Genomic DNA, 21,392 nt, shown 5'->3' with positions numbered 1-21,392 from the left:
TAAGGATCCTTTTTTGTTTCTTTTGAGACTGGGTCTCCCTATCTCACCCATGCTGGAAGAAAACACAGCAACCTCTCTAGGGCCTCACCCCACTGTTGATTCCACGTAAGCTTTGACCTGCTCCATTTCCAACCTGGGCCAATTCACCCCTTTTCAGGCAGCCTGGTGGCTCCCCACTCTTAGGGACTCGCCTTCTTGATGCCACACCTGGTGTGGGCATCCAATCACATTTTAGCCTTACTGCAGCTCAGAGCCCCTTAGCTCAAGTGATCCACTAGCCTGAGCCTCTCCATTAGCAGGAATTAAAGGTCTGTGCCAACATACCTATCTTTGTATAGGCTTATGTAAGTCAGGATGTGAGTCAGAATAGGCTATTGTTGCTGGTAGGTGTCCCTGATTCGAGTGGAATCAGGGATACCTACCAACACACACGAAGTCTGAATTCCTTTCCCTAAGTTTAAAGATACATTTTTGGGGCAGCTAGGTGGCACAGTGGATAAAGCACCGGCCCTGGATTCAGGAGGACCTGAGTTCAAATCCGGCCTCAGACACTTGACACTTACTAGCTGTGTGACCCTGGGCAAGTCATTTAACCCTCATTTCCCTGAAAAAAAAGATACATTTTCACTGAGTAACAGTTTTCCAAACATGAGATCAAACGCAACTTCTTACAAGCCTCTAATTGAATCAAAAGGCATCAATCAATCAACAAGAATTTTTTAAGTTTCTACTATGTATTAGGAACCCATGATAAAAAATAAAAGGCAACATACAAATAGGAAAGGAGATGCAACATTTTGCCACAGGCAAAACCCTACTTATGTGTTTAGGTGTTATGATAAAGTATACGTTCATTTATTCTTGGTAAGGCTGTCATGGGGAGGAGGGAAGGGATTAGTTCTGTTTGACTGCAGAGGGAGAAAAAAGGAAGAGAAAAAGGAAGGGAATAACCATTCGTAAAATGCCTACTGTGTGCCAGGCACTATTCTAGGCACTTTTACAAATATTATCTCGTTCGATTCTCACAACAACTCTGGGACGTAGGTGCTGTTATTATCTCCAATGACAGCTGAGGAAACTGAATCTAATAGAGGTTGAGTGATCTGCCCAGGGTCACAAAGCTAGTAAGTGTCTGAGATCAGACTTGAACTCAAGTCTTCCCGACTCTAGGCCCAAGTGCTATCCACAGCATCACCATCTGCCTACATTTTTTTTTTGCTTCTACTTTTTTGTAGAAATTACAAAATGTCTAATTTAGGCTTAATGTCAGGAAAATCTTCCTAATAATTAAAGCTGTCCACAAGTGGGGGAAGCTTCTTCAGTGGCTGCTAAATTCCTCCTCATTGTAGGTCTCCAAGGAAAAGCTGGGTGGTGAAAGCTGAGTGTGATATGGTAGAGATTAAAGAAGAAGCTAAAAATTTTTTTCTGGGCAGCTAGGTGGCGCAGTGGACAGAGCACGGGCCCTGGAGTCAGGAGGACCTGAGTTCAAATCCGGCCTCAGACACTTGACACTTACCAGCTGTGTGACCCTGGGCAAGTCACTTAACCCTCACTGCCCCACCAAAAAAACAAAAACAAAAACAAAAAATTTTTTTCTTCCCTAAAAGATAAGCTTCACACAGGCTGATGCTTCTGAAATGATTTAATTTTTAAAACAATGCTAGAGGACACATTTCTAGAAATACATATTGCTTAAAGATTAATTAGTCACAACATGGATTATTTCAGACCAGAATTTTAAAAATAACTTGAGGATCCTTCAAATATTTTTTACTCAAAAAGAAGAAGACAATTCTGCATTATCCAGTGCAGACCCTGGATGAAAGCAAGACACAAGATATTTCCCATAACAGATGGCAATGCAGGGATTTCAATGTTTTAATATTAATTAGGTTTTTTCATTAAGTTACAATTTTTGCTTTTACCTAGAAAGAAAAATAGGACAAGAAATGGCCATGTGCTTGCTGATCATGAAAATGTTGTTTTGAGGGAGAAGCAGAGAGCTCTATGCCAGGAGGTGCATATTTCGGTCAGTGGAGGCTGTCAATTAGTCGGCGTAGCAGGACTCTGGGTTCAGCGATGTTGTCACCATTCGGGTCTCCCCTCCCAGATAAAGAGAGGCAGTAGACGTGTAGCACTTGTTTCTGTCGTAAGTGTAACAGGTCTCACTGCTTTCATCACAGCTACTGCTCTGGCTGGCAGTGACCACCTCATTGCCCAGCTCCACTTCGGTGGGGTCACACTTTTTACAGCTGAAAAGTAAATACATGCATTAAACACTGGCCACTGAGGGAAGGTAAGTAGTCATTTGTGGCTGCTCCTAAATGAATGTTCCCATCCAAGTTCTATTGGATCCTACAACTGAGAGCCGAAACCTATGATTAGCAGAAGGCAAACTTCCAAATTTCTGCATCATTGTGATGAAGTAGAGCCAATCTGGGATTTATTTAATTAAGCTACAAGCATTTCTTAAGTACCAAGCATGTGCCAGTCACTGTGCTAGGCATTTATTTAGCATCACCATTTCATCTATGCCTATGTCTTCAAAATACCCAAAAAAATGGAAAATAAAAATTCAGTAATCTTCTTTCTTTGTCTACAAGCCACCAAGGAACTAACTTGATTTATTTTTCCCCCACTAAATTGAATGAACTGAATAGTTTAGGTACATTTTGAATGAGCCACTCTCAGAACACATTCAGAGAAACTCAAAGCCAAATAAAATGACACTACCTATTAAATATCTTAGGATATGTGGTTTTTAAAAATACATTAAAAATAAAATAAAATTTTTCTTGAGACTGGGTCTTCCTACCTCCCTGAGGTTGGAAGTGAAGCAGCCACTCACAATTATGTTGCCAGTCCTGATCTGTATGGGAGCTTTCACCTGCTCCATTTCTGACTCAGGCCAGTTTGCCCTCCTTAAGCAGCATGGCAGCTCCAGACTCGCCAGGGTCTGCCATGTTGATGCCTCACTTTGTGTGGACATCTGATTGGTTTTAGCCCTACTGCAGCTCAGAACTCTGACATTTGAGTGATCCACCAGTTTCAGCCTCCCCAGGAAGTAACGGGAATTACAGGCATGCACCACCATGCCCAGTAGGTTATACAGTTTTCAGAAAAAAAAAATATACAATTATGCCTACAGTTTGTTTGCAGTCAACATTTTCAGATACTCATATTTGCACTTTTGTCACCGCCAGCAGCTCTCTCCACCTCCACAGTGAGGGAGCCATAAGGGTTTACTTCAGGCGGTATTCTTCTCTGGGATAAGGACACATGAATGTATTATAAACAAGGCAGAGAGAGGGACTGTTGTGTTTGCATTACCTGTATGTCAACCTTTTTTTTCCAAAAACCATGCTATGAATTTTGTATTACATAATTCTTTTTCACCAACTTCAACTTCTAAATGAATATAAAGGAAAAGCTCTTACAGGTCAGACAGCCGGTATATGAAGCGGGTTCTCACAGGAGAAGTGGGATCAGAGATGTTCTCTCTGTTCTTCAGAGGTACTCTAAAGAAGAAGGAGGGAAATTGTCCAAAGTCACTGTTATTGGGAAGATATGCATCTGTTGTTTAGCATCCAGACCCACTATGGGCAGCCTACAGGGTAATCTAAAGTGATGGTGACTGGAGTGATGTAAAGGAGCTCACATGATGAATTCCGTACTTTCCTGATCCACCAATCAAATAGGTCTGTCTGACACTTATACTGCATTAGCTTCTATGTCTCATTCAAATGCCACATTTATACCTTGTTAGAAAGGTTTTAAAAGTGATCAGGGGGCAGAGCCCAGGTGGTGGGGAAAAAGGAGGGACTTGCCTGAGTTCCCCCACATTCCCCTCCAAACAATTTTAAATAGTGCCTCAAAACAAATTCTGGAGTGGCAGAACCCATAAAAGACTGGGGTGAAGCAATTTCCCAGCCCAATACAACTTAGAAGGTCAGCAGGAAAGGTCCATCACCCTGGGATAAGAGTAGAGTGCAGACTGCACCCTACCAAACTAACAGAAGGCTTTTGGAGTGACTGAGTCAGGGGTGGCAGTGGCCACTTCCAGAGCTCTCAGCCTACAGATGGTAAGGGAGCCAGACAACTGGTCAGAAGATTACAGGGGTCTCTTTGCAGGCACTGGGTGCAGAACTCGGTTGTATTGCCCATATTTGGATCCCAGTCGTAGTCCTGAATCACAGTCCCAGGGAGAGGAGGAGCACTAGCACACCAGAGTCTAAGACCCCAAGGGAGTGAGGACTCTCATCACCATTCCAGGTAAGAAAAGAGTGCTTGTGGTCATTCACAGACCAGAGCACAGGCAAGGAGAGTAGTAAAAACACCTCTCCTTAGGTCATACCACCTTGGAACAACTGAAAGCTTACAGACCGCCCCCCCCAAGAACTAGCTCCACAAAAAAAACCCTAAAGTTTGGGACAGTATTCCCTCCACCCTGGAATCAGAGCCTAACTTTAATATAATTTTAATGTAAATTTAAAAGTCAAGAGATAGGTAGGAAAAATGAGTAAACAACCAAAAAAAAAAAAATCAAGCAAAACTATGTATAATCCTTCAAGGGGAAAAATAGATATTCAATGAAATAGAAAACTTCCAAGTATTCCTGATGAAAAGACCAAAGCTGAATATAAAATCTGAAATTCAAATACAACACTCCAGAGAAGCATAAAAAAATAAACAGGAAGGGGCAGCTAGGTGACGAAGTAGATAAAGCACTGGTTCTGGATTCAGGAGGACCTCAGTTAAAATTTGGCCTCAGACACTTGACACTTATTAGTTGTGTGACCCTGGGCAAGTCACTTAACTCTCATTGCCCCAGGGAAAAAAAGTAAATAGGAAAGAGAAATCATAAGGGATTCAAAAAGTTTAAACTGTTTACATTCCTATATGGGATGATGATAAATGTAACTGCTAAACTTTCTCAGTTAGGAGTGTACATAGAAAAAGGGGATGGGTGTGAGTTGAATATAATGGGATGCTTATCTGAAAAAATAAAATTAAGTGATGATAAAGAGGAATGCACTGGAAGACATGGAAACAGAGGAGTAGAATGGGGTAAATTATCTCACATAAAAGAGATGCAAAAGAGCTTTTACAAAGGGGGGAATAAGGGAGGTGGGGAAAGTGTGTGAACCTTACTCTCATCAGAATTGGATCAGAGTGTAACATACACATTCAGCTGAGTATAGAAATCCCTCTTACCCTGCAGGAAAGTAGTAGAGGAAGGGGATGGCGGGGGAGGCAGTTAATTGAAGGCAGGGTAAATTGGGGAAGGAGAAAAACACTTTTGAGGATGGACAGGGTTGGGATGGAGGGAAATACAAGTTAGTAATCATAAATGTGAAAAAAATTATAGCAAGCTTCTCTGATAAAGTCCTTATTTCTCAAATATATAGAGAATTGAGTCAGAGAGAGAGAGAAAGAGAGAAAGAGAGATTCCCCAACTGTTAAATGGTCAAAGGATATAAACAGGCACTTTTCAGACAAAGCAATCAAAGTGATGTATAGTCATATGAAAAAATGCTCTAAATCACTACTGATTAGAGAAATGCAGATTAAAACAACTCTGTCATACCACCCCACACCTATTAGATTTGCTAATATGCCATAAAAGGAAAATGACAAATGTTGGGGATGATGTAGAAAATTGAGACATTAATGCATTGTTGATGAAGTTGTGAAATGATTCAACAAGACTGTGGAGCAATTTGGAACTATGACTAAAGGGCTATAAAACCATGCATACCCTTTGACCCAGCTATACCAGTATAAGGTCTATCCCAAAGAGACAAAAAAGGAAAAGGATCTATATGCACAAAAATGTTTATATCAGCTCTTTAAGTGGTGCCAAAGAATTGGAAATTGAAGTTATGCCTATCAATTGGGTAATGACTGACCAAATTGTGGTATGTGATTATGAGGGAATATTATTGTGTTATAAGAAATAAGAAGTAGGGGACAGCTAGATGGCACAGTGGATAGAGCACCAGTCCTGGATTTGGGAGGACCTGAGTTCAAATCTGGCCTCAGACACTTGATACTTACTAGCTGTGTGAGCCTGGGCAAGTCACTTAACCCCAAATGCCTCGCCAAAAAAAATAAATAAATAATTTTTTTTTAAAAGAAAGAAAGAAAGAAGGAGTAGGATACTCTCAGAAAAGCCTGGAAAGACTTATACGAATTGATGCAAAGTGAAATGAGCAGAACCAGAACATTGTACACAGAAACAGCAATATTGTATGATGATAAACTGTGAGTGGCAACTATTCTCAGCAATCTAAGACAATTCCAAAGGAATTATGGTGAAAAATGCTATTCCCCTCCAGAGAAAGAACTGATGGAGTCTGAACACAGATCAAAGCATACTTTTTTACTTTATTTTTCCTGGGGGTGAGGAGAGGGTTGGTCTGCATTTTCTTTCACAACGTGACTAATATAGAGATTAGTTTTGCTTGACTACACATGTATAACCTACATCAAATTGTTTGCGATCTTAATAAGGTAGGAGGGGAGGAGAGGAGAGAATTTGAAACTCGATTTTTTTAAATGAATGTTCAAATTTGTTTTTACATTTAATTTGGGAAAAATAAAATATCGATGTTTTAAATCTCACTTAAGTAATCACAACATAAAGTATCAAGAAAGTGAAATTTTATTTTGGCAGATCCAGAAGTGATAATTGCACAAATTAAAGCATCATGTAGGAGCACATTCACTATGACAAAATATGGTGGTACTCTCAAATTTGAATGTGTGACCAACTATCTATAGTGCAGCAAAAAGAATGCCATATTTGGAGTCAGTCAAGACCTGTGTTTCTGGAGGAAAAACTACTGCCTCCCACCTGAAAGTGTCTATGTCAGGATATACCTGGCTAGGAATCAACAACAAATTCAATTCAGCAAATACATATTCATATATTCCCTGTCCTCATAGTGTTTACAGTCTAGTTAGTAAAAATCTTCATGCTCAAAAAATTGGCTGCATTCTTATTCATATCAGCTTCTTCCCAGAGTCTTTTTCTCTTTTCAATACTTAATGAAAGGCTGGCATTTTATATCTTCTCTCTCCAAATTAGAAGCCAGAAGAACCAGAATCTGTGTGTGTCTGTCTGTCTGTCTCTTTCTCTCTCTCTCTCTTTTCCTGTCTCTCTCCCCTCCTCTCTCTCCTTTATTCTTTCTCTTCTTTCATTCTCTTCTCCCTCTCTCTAGCTTGCTCTTGCTTCCTCTCTCTTTTCCACTCTCATTCTTATCAACTCTGCCCCACTCACCATGCAATCATCAACAGTGAGGAGAGGGTTCCATATCAATGTGCGTTGTGGCTCAGGTTACAAAAGCATGACACCACATGTCCTGGCCTTGCATGTGATATGAAACATCTGAAGGATTATACAAAAGGAAGACCAGGTCAGAGGGAACTTTGGGCTCCAATCTGATCTAACCAGCAAGATAAATGCAGGCACATGTTTGGGTGAGAGCCAGAACTTTCACTGGCTTATGCACAGCACAATGCCACATCGCCAGTTTTCACAAGGCATCATTCTAAAGTTTCAGTTGGCACTGCACACAAACCACTGAAAACTTTAGTTCAGGTTGAATTAACTTTGTGTGGGCAGAACAGACAGATTGACTGGACCAGATCAGAGCTTTCAGTTGCCTATTAGACTGAGCTGTGATGGGAGAAAACGTCTTTCCCTGTGTTATTTGGCGATGAGCCCAGAGGCTTTCAAATCATTAACACAGTAGCTTTCTGTTCTCCTTTCTCCGGGACTCACCTATCACAGACACAAGACTATCTAGTTTTAGGGGATATTATGGAAACAGGAGCATATTGGGTCTCCTGGGCTAGAACTTCTGTTCTTGGGCTCAGTCCCAAATCAGGGATCTCCAACCGGGGGTAATGCAAAAAGGGTATCAATGGGAACAGGGGATATTTGATAAATAACTTCATTATCCTATTGAAATTAATCTATTTTATTTCTTGTGTGCATATGCATGGTAAATGCTAGAATTTCTTTTCAATGATACTGAACAGAGAGAATGGAGAGCTTTAGTGAAAGACAAGGGGTATAGGGATCGAAAAATGTGGGGAACTCCTAGCCTAGATATTAACCCTATTAGGTGGCACAGTGGCTAGAGTATCAAGCCTACAGTCAGAAAGACTTATCTTCCTTAGTTCAAATCCAGTCTCAGACACTTATTAGCTATGTGATCCTGAGCAAGTCACTTAACCCTATCTACCTCAGTTTCCTCGTCTGTAAAATGAGCTGGAGAAGGACATGGCAAGCCACTGCATTATCTCTGCCAAGAAAACCCCAAAGGAGGTCATGAAGAGGAAGACACAACTGACCAATAATTCCCAGCCCTTTGTTCTACATTGTCAATTAAAGACCATGATTAATAAATTAGTAAGCACCAGAACAGAGAGTTAAGTTTGGATTTTTTTTTATCCTAAGACCCATACTCAATCCAGTAGGTCACGCTTTCTCTCCTGACCCTCTGATCCTCCTCCCCTTGCCAAAAAGTATAAAGTAATGGGGGCAGCTAGGTGGCACAATGGATAAAGCGCTAGCCCTGGATTCAGGAGGACCTGAGTTCAAATCCAGCTTCGGACACTTGACACTTACTAGCTGTGTGACCCTAGGCAAGTCACTTAACCCTCATTGCCCCACAAAAAAATTAATAAAGTAAAATAAAATAAATAAAAAAGACAAAAAGTAGAAAGGAAAGCTAATGATAATAATAATAATGGCTAATGTTTACATAGCACTTACAATGTTCCAGACACTATTCTATGGGTTTTACAATTATTGCTCTCATTTAATTATTTACATTATACATTAATTATTTATAATTATTAATTTAACATTATCTCACTTAAGATGTGGGAAATTACATACATGAGTCGAATGTTTCTCTCCAAAACCTTCTCATTTGGATCATCTTTAGAAGGAACTAGCCTGGAAGTCACTCGTACACATTTACACTTGTTGTCAACAAGAATTCTCTCTTCCTCTTCATCTTCATACTGAGCTAGAAGTAGAAAATAGAAGAAGGGAAAACAAAGAGAAAAAGAAACAAATCTCATGAACATCTGCCATTGAGTTGATTTAGATACCCTGCAAATGGAAGAAGGAACTGGTCACACAATCAATCAATAAGCATTTATTGATCCCTGCTATTTGACAGGCAATGTGCTAGGTGCTAGGGATTCTAAGATAAAGAATGAAATGATTCCTGATTAGTTTGGGATTACTCCCCCTACTCTTTGCTTGAACCTAGGAAAGCTAACCATGAAATAAAATGTTTCTGGGTAGGAAAACCAAGGATGTTCTTTTGGGGGGAAAGTTGGCAGGGGTAGGGAATCCGAGGAATTATATTGAAGAAAAGCAACTGAGTCCTCTACCATGACAAGAATCAGAAGTCTTCTAGGTTTGGTCCAAGTGAGCCAAGGCAAAGAGGATCCCATCAGCTCACTGCCAGGCAAAGAACCGTTTTGTCAATAGTCACTTTAAGTTAGTCAAAGAACCCAGACTCTGGGGTCAATGATGAATAACCAATATTTCTCCCACGAGATCAGTAAAAACCCACCCTACCTTTCCAGTCTTTGCTCTTACTATTCTCCAGTACAAATCCTCTCTCTGCTCCAGTGAACTTGGGCTTTATAGCCTTCCATACATTCAGTATTCACCTCCGTCATCTGTCTGTCTGTGAATCTGGAAGCCTTCCTCCATCCAAATCCTCTCCATCTTCTGAAGCACCACTTCCTCCATTACTCCCTACTCCAGGCCACACCAATCTCCCTCGGTAAACTTCTTTATCATTACTTCACAAGTGAGCATTTGAATGCCTTCCAGCCTTTCAGATGTGTCAGCTTTGCCCACCCAACCAGATTGTAAATTCCTTGAGGAATTCCCCCTAAGTCTTCTTTTCTCCAAGATAAAAATGCTAAGATCCTTCCATCCATCCTCCTGCCCTTCTTTAATCCACAGAGAAGACTGACCACCAAGTAATGAGGGGGTTGGTTTTTTAGACATAAAGTTAATCATAAAGACAAACTGCTAAGGCTGAGAAAGATTTTAATATGAGTTTATGGGGGAGTTACCTATGTCTATGAAATAATAGGGTTTTTTTAAGTTATTGAAGTAATAGGTCTACATTTGGGTGTACATTAGGTCCTTAGACCACTAAAGTTCTGTTGTAAATGTATGTATTCTCATGACCTAAAAGAGTCCTTGTGACTCCTAAAACTCCAACAGAAGCACCAAGGAATAATTTAGAGACTGGGAGAATTTGGTTGATTATTTGGAAATTTTGTATATCTGTATTTTAACTTTTATTCATTTGAAATCCTAGGACAGAGTCGCTTTAAGAAAAATATGTAAGGGGGCAGCTAGGTGGCGCAGTGGATAAAGCACCGGCCCTGGATTCAGGAGTACCTGAGTTCAAATCTGGCTTCAGACACTTGACACTTAGCAGCTGTGTGACCCTGGCTGGGCAAGTCACTTAACCCCCATTGCCCCGCAAAAAAACCCCAAAAACCCAAAACAAAAAAAGAAAAATATGTACATTTAATAGCTTATCATGCCCTTTTAAATATGTATAAAATTATTCTGCTATACTGTAACATATTGTTATATTGTTATACCATATGAGTATGCTATTTCCTGGGAGTAATTAGTAAGCTGAGTACATCTGAAAGAAGAACACTGTTTATTTTTATGTGCATATACATATACATATTTGTATGTGTATATATGTTTGTATGTATGTATGTATCCTAATGCTGAGAAAATCCTCCTATCCTACCACCAATATGATAAAGGGTTAAGCATGTGCATCTTAGTAAGAGAATGAGGATATAGCCCCATCTCAAAAAGCCAATAGAAGAAAGGGAAAAGGGAAGAGAGATAAGGCAGGGAAGAGGAAAGGATTTTGTCTATTGGTCAATCATTTTTATGATAAATTGTTATTTGCTTTCATCTAGTTCTTTAATGCCTAAATGTCTGAAGTATTTACAATCACTGTTATATCATTGTTTTTGGTAAAACATTAAATCATTAAAATAATAATACCTACCATTCATATAGCTGCTTAAGGTAACTCAAAGCATCTTGCACATATGGTCTTGTTTGATCCACTCAAGAACTAGGAGAGGTAGGACATATTATTCTCACCATTTTACTGGTGAGGAAACTAAGGCTAGGAGGAATTAAGGGATTTGCCCAAGATCATACAGCTCAGCACTGTCTGAGTAGGGATTCAAATTCAGTTTTTCTTGACTTCAAGTGAAGAAATGTTATGAAACCAATTCTGAATAAAGGTATAAAAAATGAAAGACCCAGAAAAAGGCGGGTTGACACAATGGTTGGTGGAGAAGTCTTGAAGTCAGGAAGACCTGAGTTTGAGGTCTGCCCCCTCTATACATCCTGGCTTTGTGGTCCTGAGCTGGTCATTTAACCACTTAGTTCCCCAGGCAAGACGAACTGACACTTTGCAACAGCAGAGGGAGTTTCCACACTAGGAGCCCCCCACGTAGATAAAACCATGGGTCCCAACCCCTGATTTTCCTAAAATATCTAAAAGTAATGTCATTTCTTTTACTTCCTGTTTTCTCCTAAACATTTTTCTAAAACCTATTTGTTTTGACTATTGTCAATACAGAGACCTATTTTAAAAATCATTAATTAGCAAATGCAATCTGTTGTTCCATTATAACAAGGATAATCATCTTAGCTCAAGTAAGAATCTTGAAGACGCGAATTGAGCCTCTGTATCACTGGCAAGAAATTTAAGAGAATTCCAATTCACAAAGATTTGAGAAATTCAAGTACTGGCAATAATTGCTGTCATGAACCAGAGACGTCAATTTGAATAAATAATCAGAGTTAACAGCAGATATATGAGCCTAACTTTAATGAACTTGCTTTAAAAAGTAAAAAAACTATTCTCTATTTAGACACTAGCCAAGAGATAATCGTCTTACCACCAACATTTTTTATACTAGAAATTTATAACCTCTGATTTATAACAATAAAGGATTGTGCTAAAAAGTGTCAAATTTTATGATAAAGATTTCATAGGATCTGAAGTTGAAAGGGAATTTCTAGATCATAAAGTCTAATAACTTTAATTTATAGATAAGTAAAATGCAATGATCTCCAAGACTTTCCAACTACAAACCCTGTGAAATCCATGAAATTATAGTTGTCTCTCTAATCTACTTCTTCCCCAAGGTAAAATCAATAGAATCAATATTAGGAAGAATTTAATCATACACAAGTAATATTATTTCTATTTGATACAATTCCTTTCCATTTCTGGAAAAATTATTTAATACTGTCTATCAAAAGTTGTTCATTTTTTTCTATTTCTATCCCCTTTGACTTACAGTACAAGCTTTCCATACCCCCATTCAATATTAGTTAAGCAATAAACATGTATTAATCACCTACTATGGGCCAGGCATTGTACTAAGTATTGGGGATACAGAGAAAAGTAAAAGGGAACCCCTGCTCTTAAGAATCTCATGGCCCTTAATACATAAATACATTTTAGAGGTAACTAAGTCTATGCATATAAGAAATAAATATTGTCTTAATTTCCCAGAAAACCTATTTGGAAAGTGCATGTGTGTCGTCACCCACTGCTAAGAAATCACATAGAGATTTCTTTAGTGTAAAAAGAGGGGATTTCCTATAGAATTATCTGGAATCAAAGCCTGACTACATTCATATTCTCCAGGTTGCACTGGGCAAGCAAATACATGAAGAAGATTAACAGAATCGTGTGTGTGTGTGTGTGTGTGTGTGTGTGTAATATATATATGATTCTGTTCATCTTCATGCATATATATATACACACATATGATTATTGTAGCATTATATATCAATATAATAGCATGTATAATATATTATATAGGGTTTAAATAATCTGGTATGATATAATTATATGTTAATATTCTATTGTAATATTAATTATTACTAACTAGTATAGTATGACATAACAATATGTTATATTACTATAATCTTGGTATATTCTTTTTTAATTTAAAATAATAAAGAATTGTGCTAAAGAATGTCAAATTTTGTGATAGGTCATAGGATCAGAGGCTAAAAGGAGCTTTCTAGATCATCAAGTGTAACCACTTCAATATGTAAATGAGTAAGATATGATGATTTCCAAGGTCCTTTCCGACTAGAATCCCATGGAATCCATGAAATTGGAGTTGTCTCTCTAGTCTACTTCATTCACAAGATAAAGTCTATAAGATCAGTATTTTTTATATATATATATATATTACACACACATATCTGTTTTAAGGATCATTGCATATGAATTATAAGCATGTTAGAAATATGACACCACACAGAAGTACCTACCGGTCACAAGAATAACCCCACAAAGCCCAGCCAGAAGACCACAGAAGAACAAGGACCTCTTCATCTTGCCTCCTCTGTCTTTTGAAAGACTTGAGATTACAGGGCAGTTTGAAGGTGTCAAAGCTATAAGGGATGTGCAAATAATAGAGCTTCTGTTTTCCTAAAATAACAACCCAAACTAGAAACAGGGGCAAGTGTGGTTGGACTACTGAAACCCAAGTGCTTCTTCGCAAAGAAGTTTGATGCTCTGCTAAAAGTAACTTCACACATAGCAGTCCCAAGAGGATACCATTTACTGTAATATTTTAATACATCTATTGCATAGGAGTAAAGCACAAGCAAGATGAAAAAGAATCCCAAATAAGAAGGATTGTTGAACTCAGAATGCTCAGTTCAGGGTTCTATACCTTTAATCAACATGCCAAAATCCATTTGGAGGAAGGGGAAAGGGGTCTTCTATGTATATGAAAATGTTCGTGTTTGATGATGTTTGTCAAATACAAAATAACAAAAAAGGAAAAAACTGAGGAAAAAGGGGAGGTTTTTTTTTTTAACTTTAGGAACTGAGGAAGATGAGAAAGGAAATAGGTTATTATATGGATTATATGAGAAAAATTCCTCACTTGAGAGCTCCTCTGATTCCTCAGTGGAGTCCAGAAATAACTCTGAGGTGTCTAAAACCATGTCAGCAAAGCCCATGGCCTTCCTGGTCCTGCTAAGCAGCCAAGGCTTTCAGGGACTACATGACACTCGTTTGAAGGACAAAGTTCAGAAAGAGTACAGAGAATGATAAATTTTTCAGCCATAGCAATCCAAAAGATACTTTATTAAGGTATAAAGGGAGCACTATCTATGTTGTAGAGGAAGCACCTCAACCAACACAATAATGGGATACTGAAGTATTGAATAAATAATGGTTAACTATGTAATACTGGATAAAATACTTTTGAAAAATTATACTTTGGGGGCAGCTGGGTGGCGCTGTGGATAGAGCACTGGCCCTGGATTCAGGAGGACCTGAATTCAAATCCGAGCTCAGACACTTGACACTTACTAGCTGTGTGACCCTGGGCAAGTCACTTAACCCTCATTGCCTCACAAAAAAAACCCAAACAAATAGGCAAGGTGGATTGTAGGGTTTCTTCCAGAGCCAAAATCAAGAGCAAAGACGTAATTACAGCATTTCAGGGCAGTAGGCCAGCCTAGGATCAAGAGGCCACATACTTGGCATGATGTGACTGTTTATTTGACAACTTGTCAGCCCAAAACTTTCAATCTTTGACAGTAGCTGTTTACAATCCCTGGTGGTTCTGTTCCTGTCCTCTGACATGCTGGTGTCATCCCAAACCACATCCACTGTTGCCTCCATAGTCTCAGCCGCAAGAATAAGGCTATGGGCTTCAGCATTCATATCCCTATGAAAGTACCATACTCAAATAATCATGATTCCAGAGGCCTGATGACAAAGAATGCTCCCCACCCACTGAGAGAGGGATGGATTTGAAGTGTAAAATGAAACACACATTTCTGGACATGGCTGATGGGGGAATTTGTTTTTATTCACTGTTCACAGCTGTTACAAAGGTTTGGTTTGGTTTGTTGTTTTTTTCCCCAAGAGGGGGGGAGGGGAAAGGAGATGGAAGGAAGAGAAAATAAGCTTGTTTATTGAATAAAATTTTTAAATTAAAAAAAAAATCTAAAATCCCATCTTCTGCAGGCCTTTCTTGGTGCTCTCGCTGCTAGTGGCTTCCCTCTGAAATTACCTTCCAGCTCCTCTGTAGACATCGTCTGTGTCCATAGTTATTCGGATATTCTCCGTTATAACGCGAGTTCCTTGAGGGCATGGAGCGGAGGAGGCGGGGTTGCCTTTCTTTGTATCCCTAGGACTTAGCATAGAGCCTGACGCATAGTGGAGTCAATATTTGCTTGTTGATTGACTAAAAAATAAAATGTGTTCTATACAAGGAATACACTTTGTTATTTTATTGTTATTGCTGTTGTTTGTTGAATTGAATTAAATACCATTTGAGCCCAACTGAGCAAGTGACTTACCTGCTTCAGGCAAAGGTCCAAACCCTGAAATCTAATTTAAATTATAAGATCATAGATTTAGAGTTAGAAGAGACTTTAAAAGATCAACATGTTCAATTTTACAGATGAGGAAACACACAGATTTATTTTTTAATCAAGGACCCCCAATGACCCCCTTACACTTGTCTTTGTCTACACAGACTATACTTCCTCTTCTAGATTTTAATTTCTTTGAAGGTGCATTTTGTGCACCATTTCTTATGAGAAACATCCAGGATCCCCTTAGTTGTTGGTATCTTACCCTCCTATTCAAATTACTATATGTATATGTATAGACAACCATAACCACACATAGACATACACGCATGTAGATATACACATACATACATAGATGCCTTTCAGATACAACCTGTCCTCTAAAGGACTTCTCAGAGGAGGGATGAAGGAAGTGCTTGAAGGAGGCATCACCAACAACACCAGAACATGACTCCTAGACAAGACACCAAGACACCAAATACAAGACACCCTCCTTAACCACTACTTCTCACCAAAACCCATCACAGTTTGGACAGTAGAGGTTTGTAGGGAAAGGGGACAAAGACAGCACTGGGATCTCAGGGAACAGTCGGGACAACAACATGGCAGAAGCTTCAAGGGGACCAACTCTCCTGCACTGCTTTGAAAAATAACCGAGAATCACGGAATAGTCTGTTAGCGAAAGGGAGTGATTTGGTTACTTCCAAATGGATTCAATTCTATTTTCCAAATCTCTTTTACTTCCATACTCCATCCGGAATTGAGAAGGCTGGACTCTGTTGTCAGAGGTGACGTGGGCTACCTGAAAATGCAAACCCCAGACTAGGTCTATTGTAGGCTGGGCGTTTGTCAGGCAAACCCCAAATCCTCCTCCTCTGATTCCAAGCAGTGCCGAAGGCTTCTAACAATTCATCTGCTAGGTGCAAAGTTGACTCAAGCTACATATTGCTGAACTATACAATCAGAGAGTTTGAAAGGACCTCAGAAATATGATAGCCCTACCTCCTTACATTAAAGTTGCATTAATAGCAAAGGTAAAAAGGTTTTCTTTCTCTAGCTTTCCTTTTTCCATGTCACTTATGACTCTTAGCCAAAGTCAAACTCTAGCACACAGATGAAAATATCTTACATGAGATAAAGCCTTGAGAGTGACTCCCACAAATTTCCTCATTTTAATGACTAAAAGAAACTGTGATGTGCTCTATTATACAACTAAGAAAGAGCATCAGGTCATTCAGGTCAGGAGGTGCTGCTCACTTGGTCAGAGATAACTAACTGCAAGGGAAAGTTCTGCACCAGAGAAGACGACCCCCAACCAAGGGAGGGGAGCTCAACCTCTAGCCCTGCTTGTCCAAGACCCAGATCTGGAGGGAAGCTTGTTTGACTCAGAACTGCCCTGAAATGTCCAAGGCCTATTCAGCAAGCCTGCAAACTGTGCCACATTTTGGTTTAAAGTCCCAACATCCTGCTTATTTAATCAATGGATTCTTATGAGTCCTTTTTGTTTATTGTTTCTTATGAGTAGAGGAAATAAGTAGCTGCCCCATACCTGATCTACATTGTACACAGAGCACCTTTCTGACATCACTACCCCCTTTGCAGAGACCTTAGACATGAGGCAAAACCTAAACTATAAGTAATTTTCCCAGGGCTCCAGGGTCAGGGTATATAAAGAGCCAAAGAATGCAAGAAAAAGAGCCTGGCCCATCTTTTAGGTGGACAGGTTCCCCCAGCACTGAACAGAGTCTGGGTATGTATCTGAGAGGGTCCCATTAATGGAGAAGGAGAGGGTAAACTCCCCGGTCCCTGGACCCAACAAAGGAATTATTGGTAAATCTGCAACAGTGATACTCATATCCCTTAAAATAAGGACTATTACCCAGTCCTGTTTCTCATCATTTTTTGTTTATTTGTTTTACTGGCTATAAAATTGTAGAATTTTGTAGCTGGAAGAGACTTCAGAGATCTTCTGATCCAGTGCCTTCATTTTCCAGATGAAAGAACTGATGCTGGGAGAAGTGAAATGATGGGTCCAAGGTCATACAGTTAGTTAGTGGTAGATTCAGGATTCTAATGCAGGTTTCCTGAACACACCACGCCACAGCTGCATGAGAAACTGTTATTCAATATTATACCATAATTACATTTTATATACTATATCAGTTCTTAGGTCAAGGCTTTACCAAAGATTATTTTCTATTCAGTCACTGGAGTGAATCTGAAACCTACTTTTAGATCCCATACAAGCAACAAATGGGGGTGGAAATTACTTCAGAAGGGGGAATTCTATCCCAGACTCCTTAAGTTAAACATTGATTCATTAAAAACAGAGACACAAAGATTAACTGAAGACGGTCATATCATCCTCAAAGCTAAACTGCCTTTTTCCCACCTATTTTCCAAATAGGCTTTTTAAAGTTTCATTTTGTGGCTGAATATTTATGAGGACAGCAGCACCTGTGTTGTGGTCTGCTCTTAAATAAACTCACACCTGCAGTTGTTTTCATAAAACTGTTATTCAACACACATAACAGTTGCTCAGACAACATATTCGACTTCCAACCATTTATAATGACCACTAAACTATCTACGAATCCCCCCCTTTTCAAAGAGGTTATGTTCCAGAGGTTCATCCATAATTCAGCTGCTTAGAATTAAAAAGGTTTGCCTATATAAACATGTCACAAGGGTTGCTCAGGTTCCCAGGTTAGCCCACAAGTCTATGATTAGAACTCGGAATGTGTAATTATCCAAGTCATCACCCAGTATGCTCTTCTGCCTACCTTCGCTAGTTCATTCAATGGTCCCACCATTTTAAAAATCTCAGTGGTCTTTGATTATTTCTTCAGCTTAAAGAATTACTCCTCTCAGAGGCGTTTGTGCTTGTTAATTTGAGATTACCTTCCACTTATCCTGCCTATATCGTGCCTGCACACAGCTGTTTGCCCATCGCCCATTAGAATGGGAACTCCTTGAGAGGAGACACTGTCTTTTGCCTTTCTGTGCACCCCCAGTGATTGGCATAGGGCAGGATGCTTAAGGAAGGTTTGTTGACATGTTGATTTGCTTTAACCATCCAGCAAAGCCTGAACCTAAAGAGACAGGTTGAACTGGTCGGATTTAAGGCATTAAGAGGTTTGGGGGTGGAGCAAGGACATGCTTTTTAGCAGTTAGCTTTTGAAGCACCAAGGCATTCACACATGGGCGACTTGACTACTCTGCCCACCCTCAGGGAAGGCCCTCCACAAGGCAGCATGGCATTGTTTCTGTGCTTGTCACTGTGGCCAAGCTTTCATTGAGTCTGAGAGTTTAGGTGTTATAAACACAAATCTGTCTGATCACTATCTTCCCAGATTTTGGTAGTCTTTGTTTTCCCATCCTATACAACATGCTGACTTGTCATTATCCTAATGGATGGACCAAGTGGCATGAATAATTCAAATGAACGGCTAATGCAGAAACTTTTGTGTATAAAAGCCTTATCCTTGTCTGAGTCTCTTTAGCTGCAAGAAAGATCAGCCTCAAGCACCATTTCTTACCAGGGAACTCCTTTCCCTACCATTACCTGTCACATCCAACCAAAACCCATAAGGAAGTTCACGCCACTCATGCTCCCTAAATCTCATCAGTTTCTCATTTCCAAATCTGGCCCAAGCAAATCAACCCTACTTGCCTTCTGCTGTGTCCCATCATCTAATTTCCAATGCCACATCTCTGTCCTCACCATTTTCTTCACCTAGAATGCCTGTCTTCTTCCGTGCCTATCCAATCACAACGCCCTCCAAGATGAGGCTTGTACCTCCTAGGAAGCCTTCCCGGATAAATCTGATACAATACTAATTTACTCTATGTTCCCTCCGTTGTATATATGGGGGAGGTCGAGTTAGGACTTCATTTCCCACAATGCTTGGATTATTAAGCACCAATACACTTATAAGCACTGTTAAATACTTATATAGTTAATGTTTTATAGGATATAGAACAAGATAAGTTCCAAGTATGATGCTTGTTTAGAAAATAATTCTAATAAACTTCTCAGTTGGCCATGCATGGGAAAACCTGCCTAATCACTAGGCAAGGAGACTAATCATGAGAAGTTCTAGAAGAAGGTTCTAGAGGCAGGTTTTCAAAGAAGGCTGTGAAAGTCATAGAGTTGAATGAATAGGGGTGACTAGACATGGAGCTATAGTTGGGGAGAGAAAAAGAAAAAGGGGCCACACGGGACAACAGTCAGTGTATCTGTTAGCATTGGGAGGACAGGGATTATAGAGCCAAGGTGAAAACTGTCAGCCATTCTTCATCCTGCCCCAAATGACTCCTGGGAAAAGCTCCAAAAAGCAGACTAGACTACATGCTAAATAGCCACCCCTGTGTCCTCCCCTTACACTAGACAATTAGAGGAAATGAAGAGGAATTGGACTAGGGTACCCCAGTGCTGGAGATTTGCACCCCTCTGTATATGGGTACAGAGAATGTTCACTTGCTTGTTATTTGTGTCGCTTCCCGTTTAATTAAATGCTTTTGCCATGGGATTCATGTGTCCCTAATACGTCTAACAGCAAAGGAAACCATTGGATGGAGGTTCAGTTCATTATTTGAACAGTCAGCCATGAACCAGAAAATGACTTAAGTGGAACACTACATATGTATTCAGTCTGTATTATATACAGCATGGCACAGTAGACAGATTATTGGATTTGGGCCCAAGAAAGACCTAGATTCAAATGCAGCCTGTGACATTTACTAGGTGTGTGGCTGGAAATTAGTCACTGAGTTTCTCAGGCCTTATTTTTCCCCTCTGTAAAAAGAAGATAATGCCTGTGATACCTGCTCACAGAGTTGTGAGGATGAAATGAAATTGTATTTGTAAAATACTTCACAAACTTTAACATCTCATGTCAGCTATTATTATTTTTACTTTATATTTCTTGACATGCTTAAATGAGTAGGTAATTCCATTATTCAAATCTCATCCATTTCTTATAAATCTCCCAGAGATAATTTACCCAGAATACTGAAGACCTCTCCCTAGTTCTTATAATATTTCAAGGGCACCAGTCTAGCATTTACAATGTCCATTTATTGTTGCTATATTGAAATAATTTATAAATAGGTGCAGCTAGGCAGCACAGTGGATAGAAAAACCTATGCTGAGAAAGACCTGAGTTCAAAACTGACATCAGACATTTACTAGATGTGTGACGCTGATTATAATAATACGTCCCCCTCTGGATCATCATGAGGGTCAAAGAGATAATAACTGTAAAGCACTTAACACAATGCCTGGCACATAGTAAACTCTCTATAAAATTAAGCTGTTATTATTATCATATATTACAATTGATGATTTCTTTCCCCAGTTAAATCTAATTGGATTATTGCAAAAGTATGATGACATGGGGCAGCTAGGTAGTGCAGTGGATAGAGCACCCACCCTGGATTCAGGAGGACCTGAGTTCAAATCCAACCTCAGACACTTAACAATTACTAGTTGTGTGACCCTGGGCAAGTCACTTAACCCCAAATGCTTCACAAAAACAACAACAACAACAAAAACCCCAAGTATGATAACATGACCTGTAAACATTTTGATGGGGAATTGAAAGACTTCGTGGATCCAGCTTGGTAGGTGTTATGATAGCAGTTACTGAGTCAATAAATATTGCTTAAGTGCCTACTGTGTTCAGGCACTAGGATAAGCTGGGGATAAAGAGAAAGGCCAAAGACAATTCTTGCCTTCAGGCCCTTGAGAAGCTCACAGTCTAATGGGAGAGAGCAACAACAAACACCTGTGTACCAACTGGCTATAACAGGATAAAGAGAAGATCATCAACAGAAGGAAGATATCAATCAACAAGCATTTATGAAATACCTGCTGTATAATAGGCACTGTGCTAGGCACTAGAGGCCCACTCTCAAAGGGTTTGGAAAG

General features: G+C 39.5%; 1 protein-coding gene across 1 annotated transcript; it reads right to left on the bottom strand.

Annotated features, from left to right (window-relative positions):
- Window positions 1-1,630: 1,630 nt before the first annotated feature.
- On the bottom strand, window positions 1,631-13,550 carry JCHAIN (joining chain of multimeric IgA and IgM). The gene is made up of 4 exons (XM_043971534.1): window positions 13,394-13,550; window positions 8,912-9,044; window positions 3,438-3,518; window positions 1,631-2,252 (listed from the first exon to the last, which is right to left on the bottom strand). The coding sequence occupies exons 1-4, from the start codon at window positions 13,455-13,457 to the stop codon at window positions 2,048-2,050; spliced, it is 483 nt and encodes a 160-aa protein (XP_043827469.1). The 5' UTR covers window positions 13,458-13,550; the 3' UTR covers window positions 1,631-2,047.
- Window positions 13,551-21,392: the final 7,842 nt, after the last annotated feature.

This window comes from Dromiciops gliroides, chromosome 6, assembly GCF_019393635.1.
Source record: "Dromiciops gliroides isolate mDroGli1 chromosome 6, mDroGli1.pri, whole genome shotgun sequence".
NCBI lineage: Eukaryota > Metazoa > Chordata > Mammalia > Microbiotheria > Microbiotheriidae > Dromiciops > Dromiciops gliroides.
Note: the sequence above shows the minus strand (reverse complement) of the source record. Positions and strands in the feature narration are given on the sequence as shown.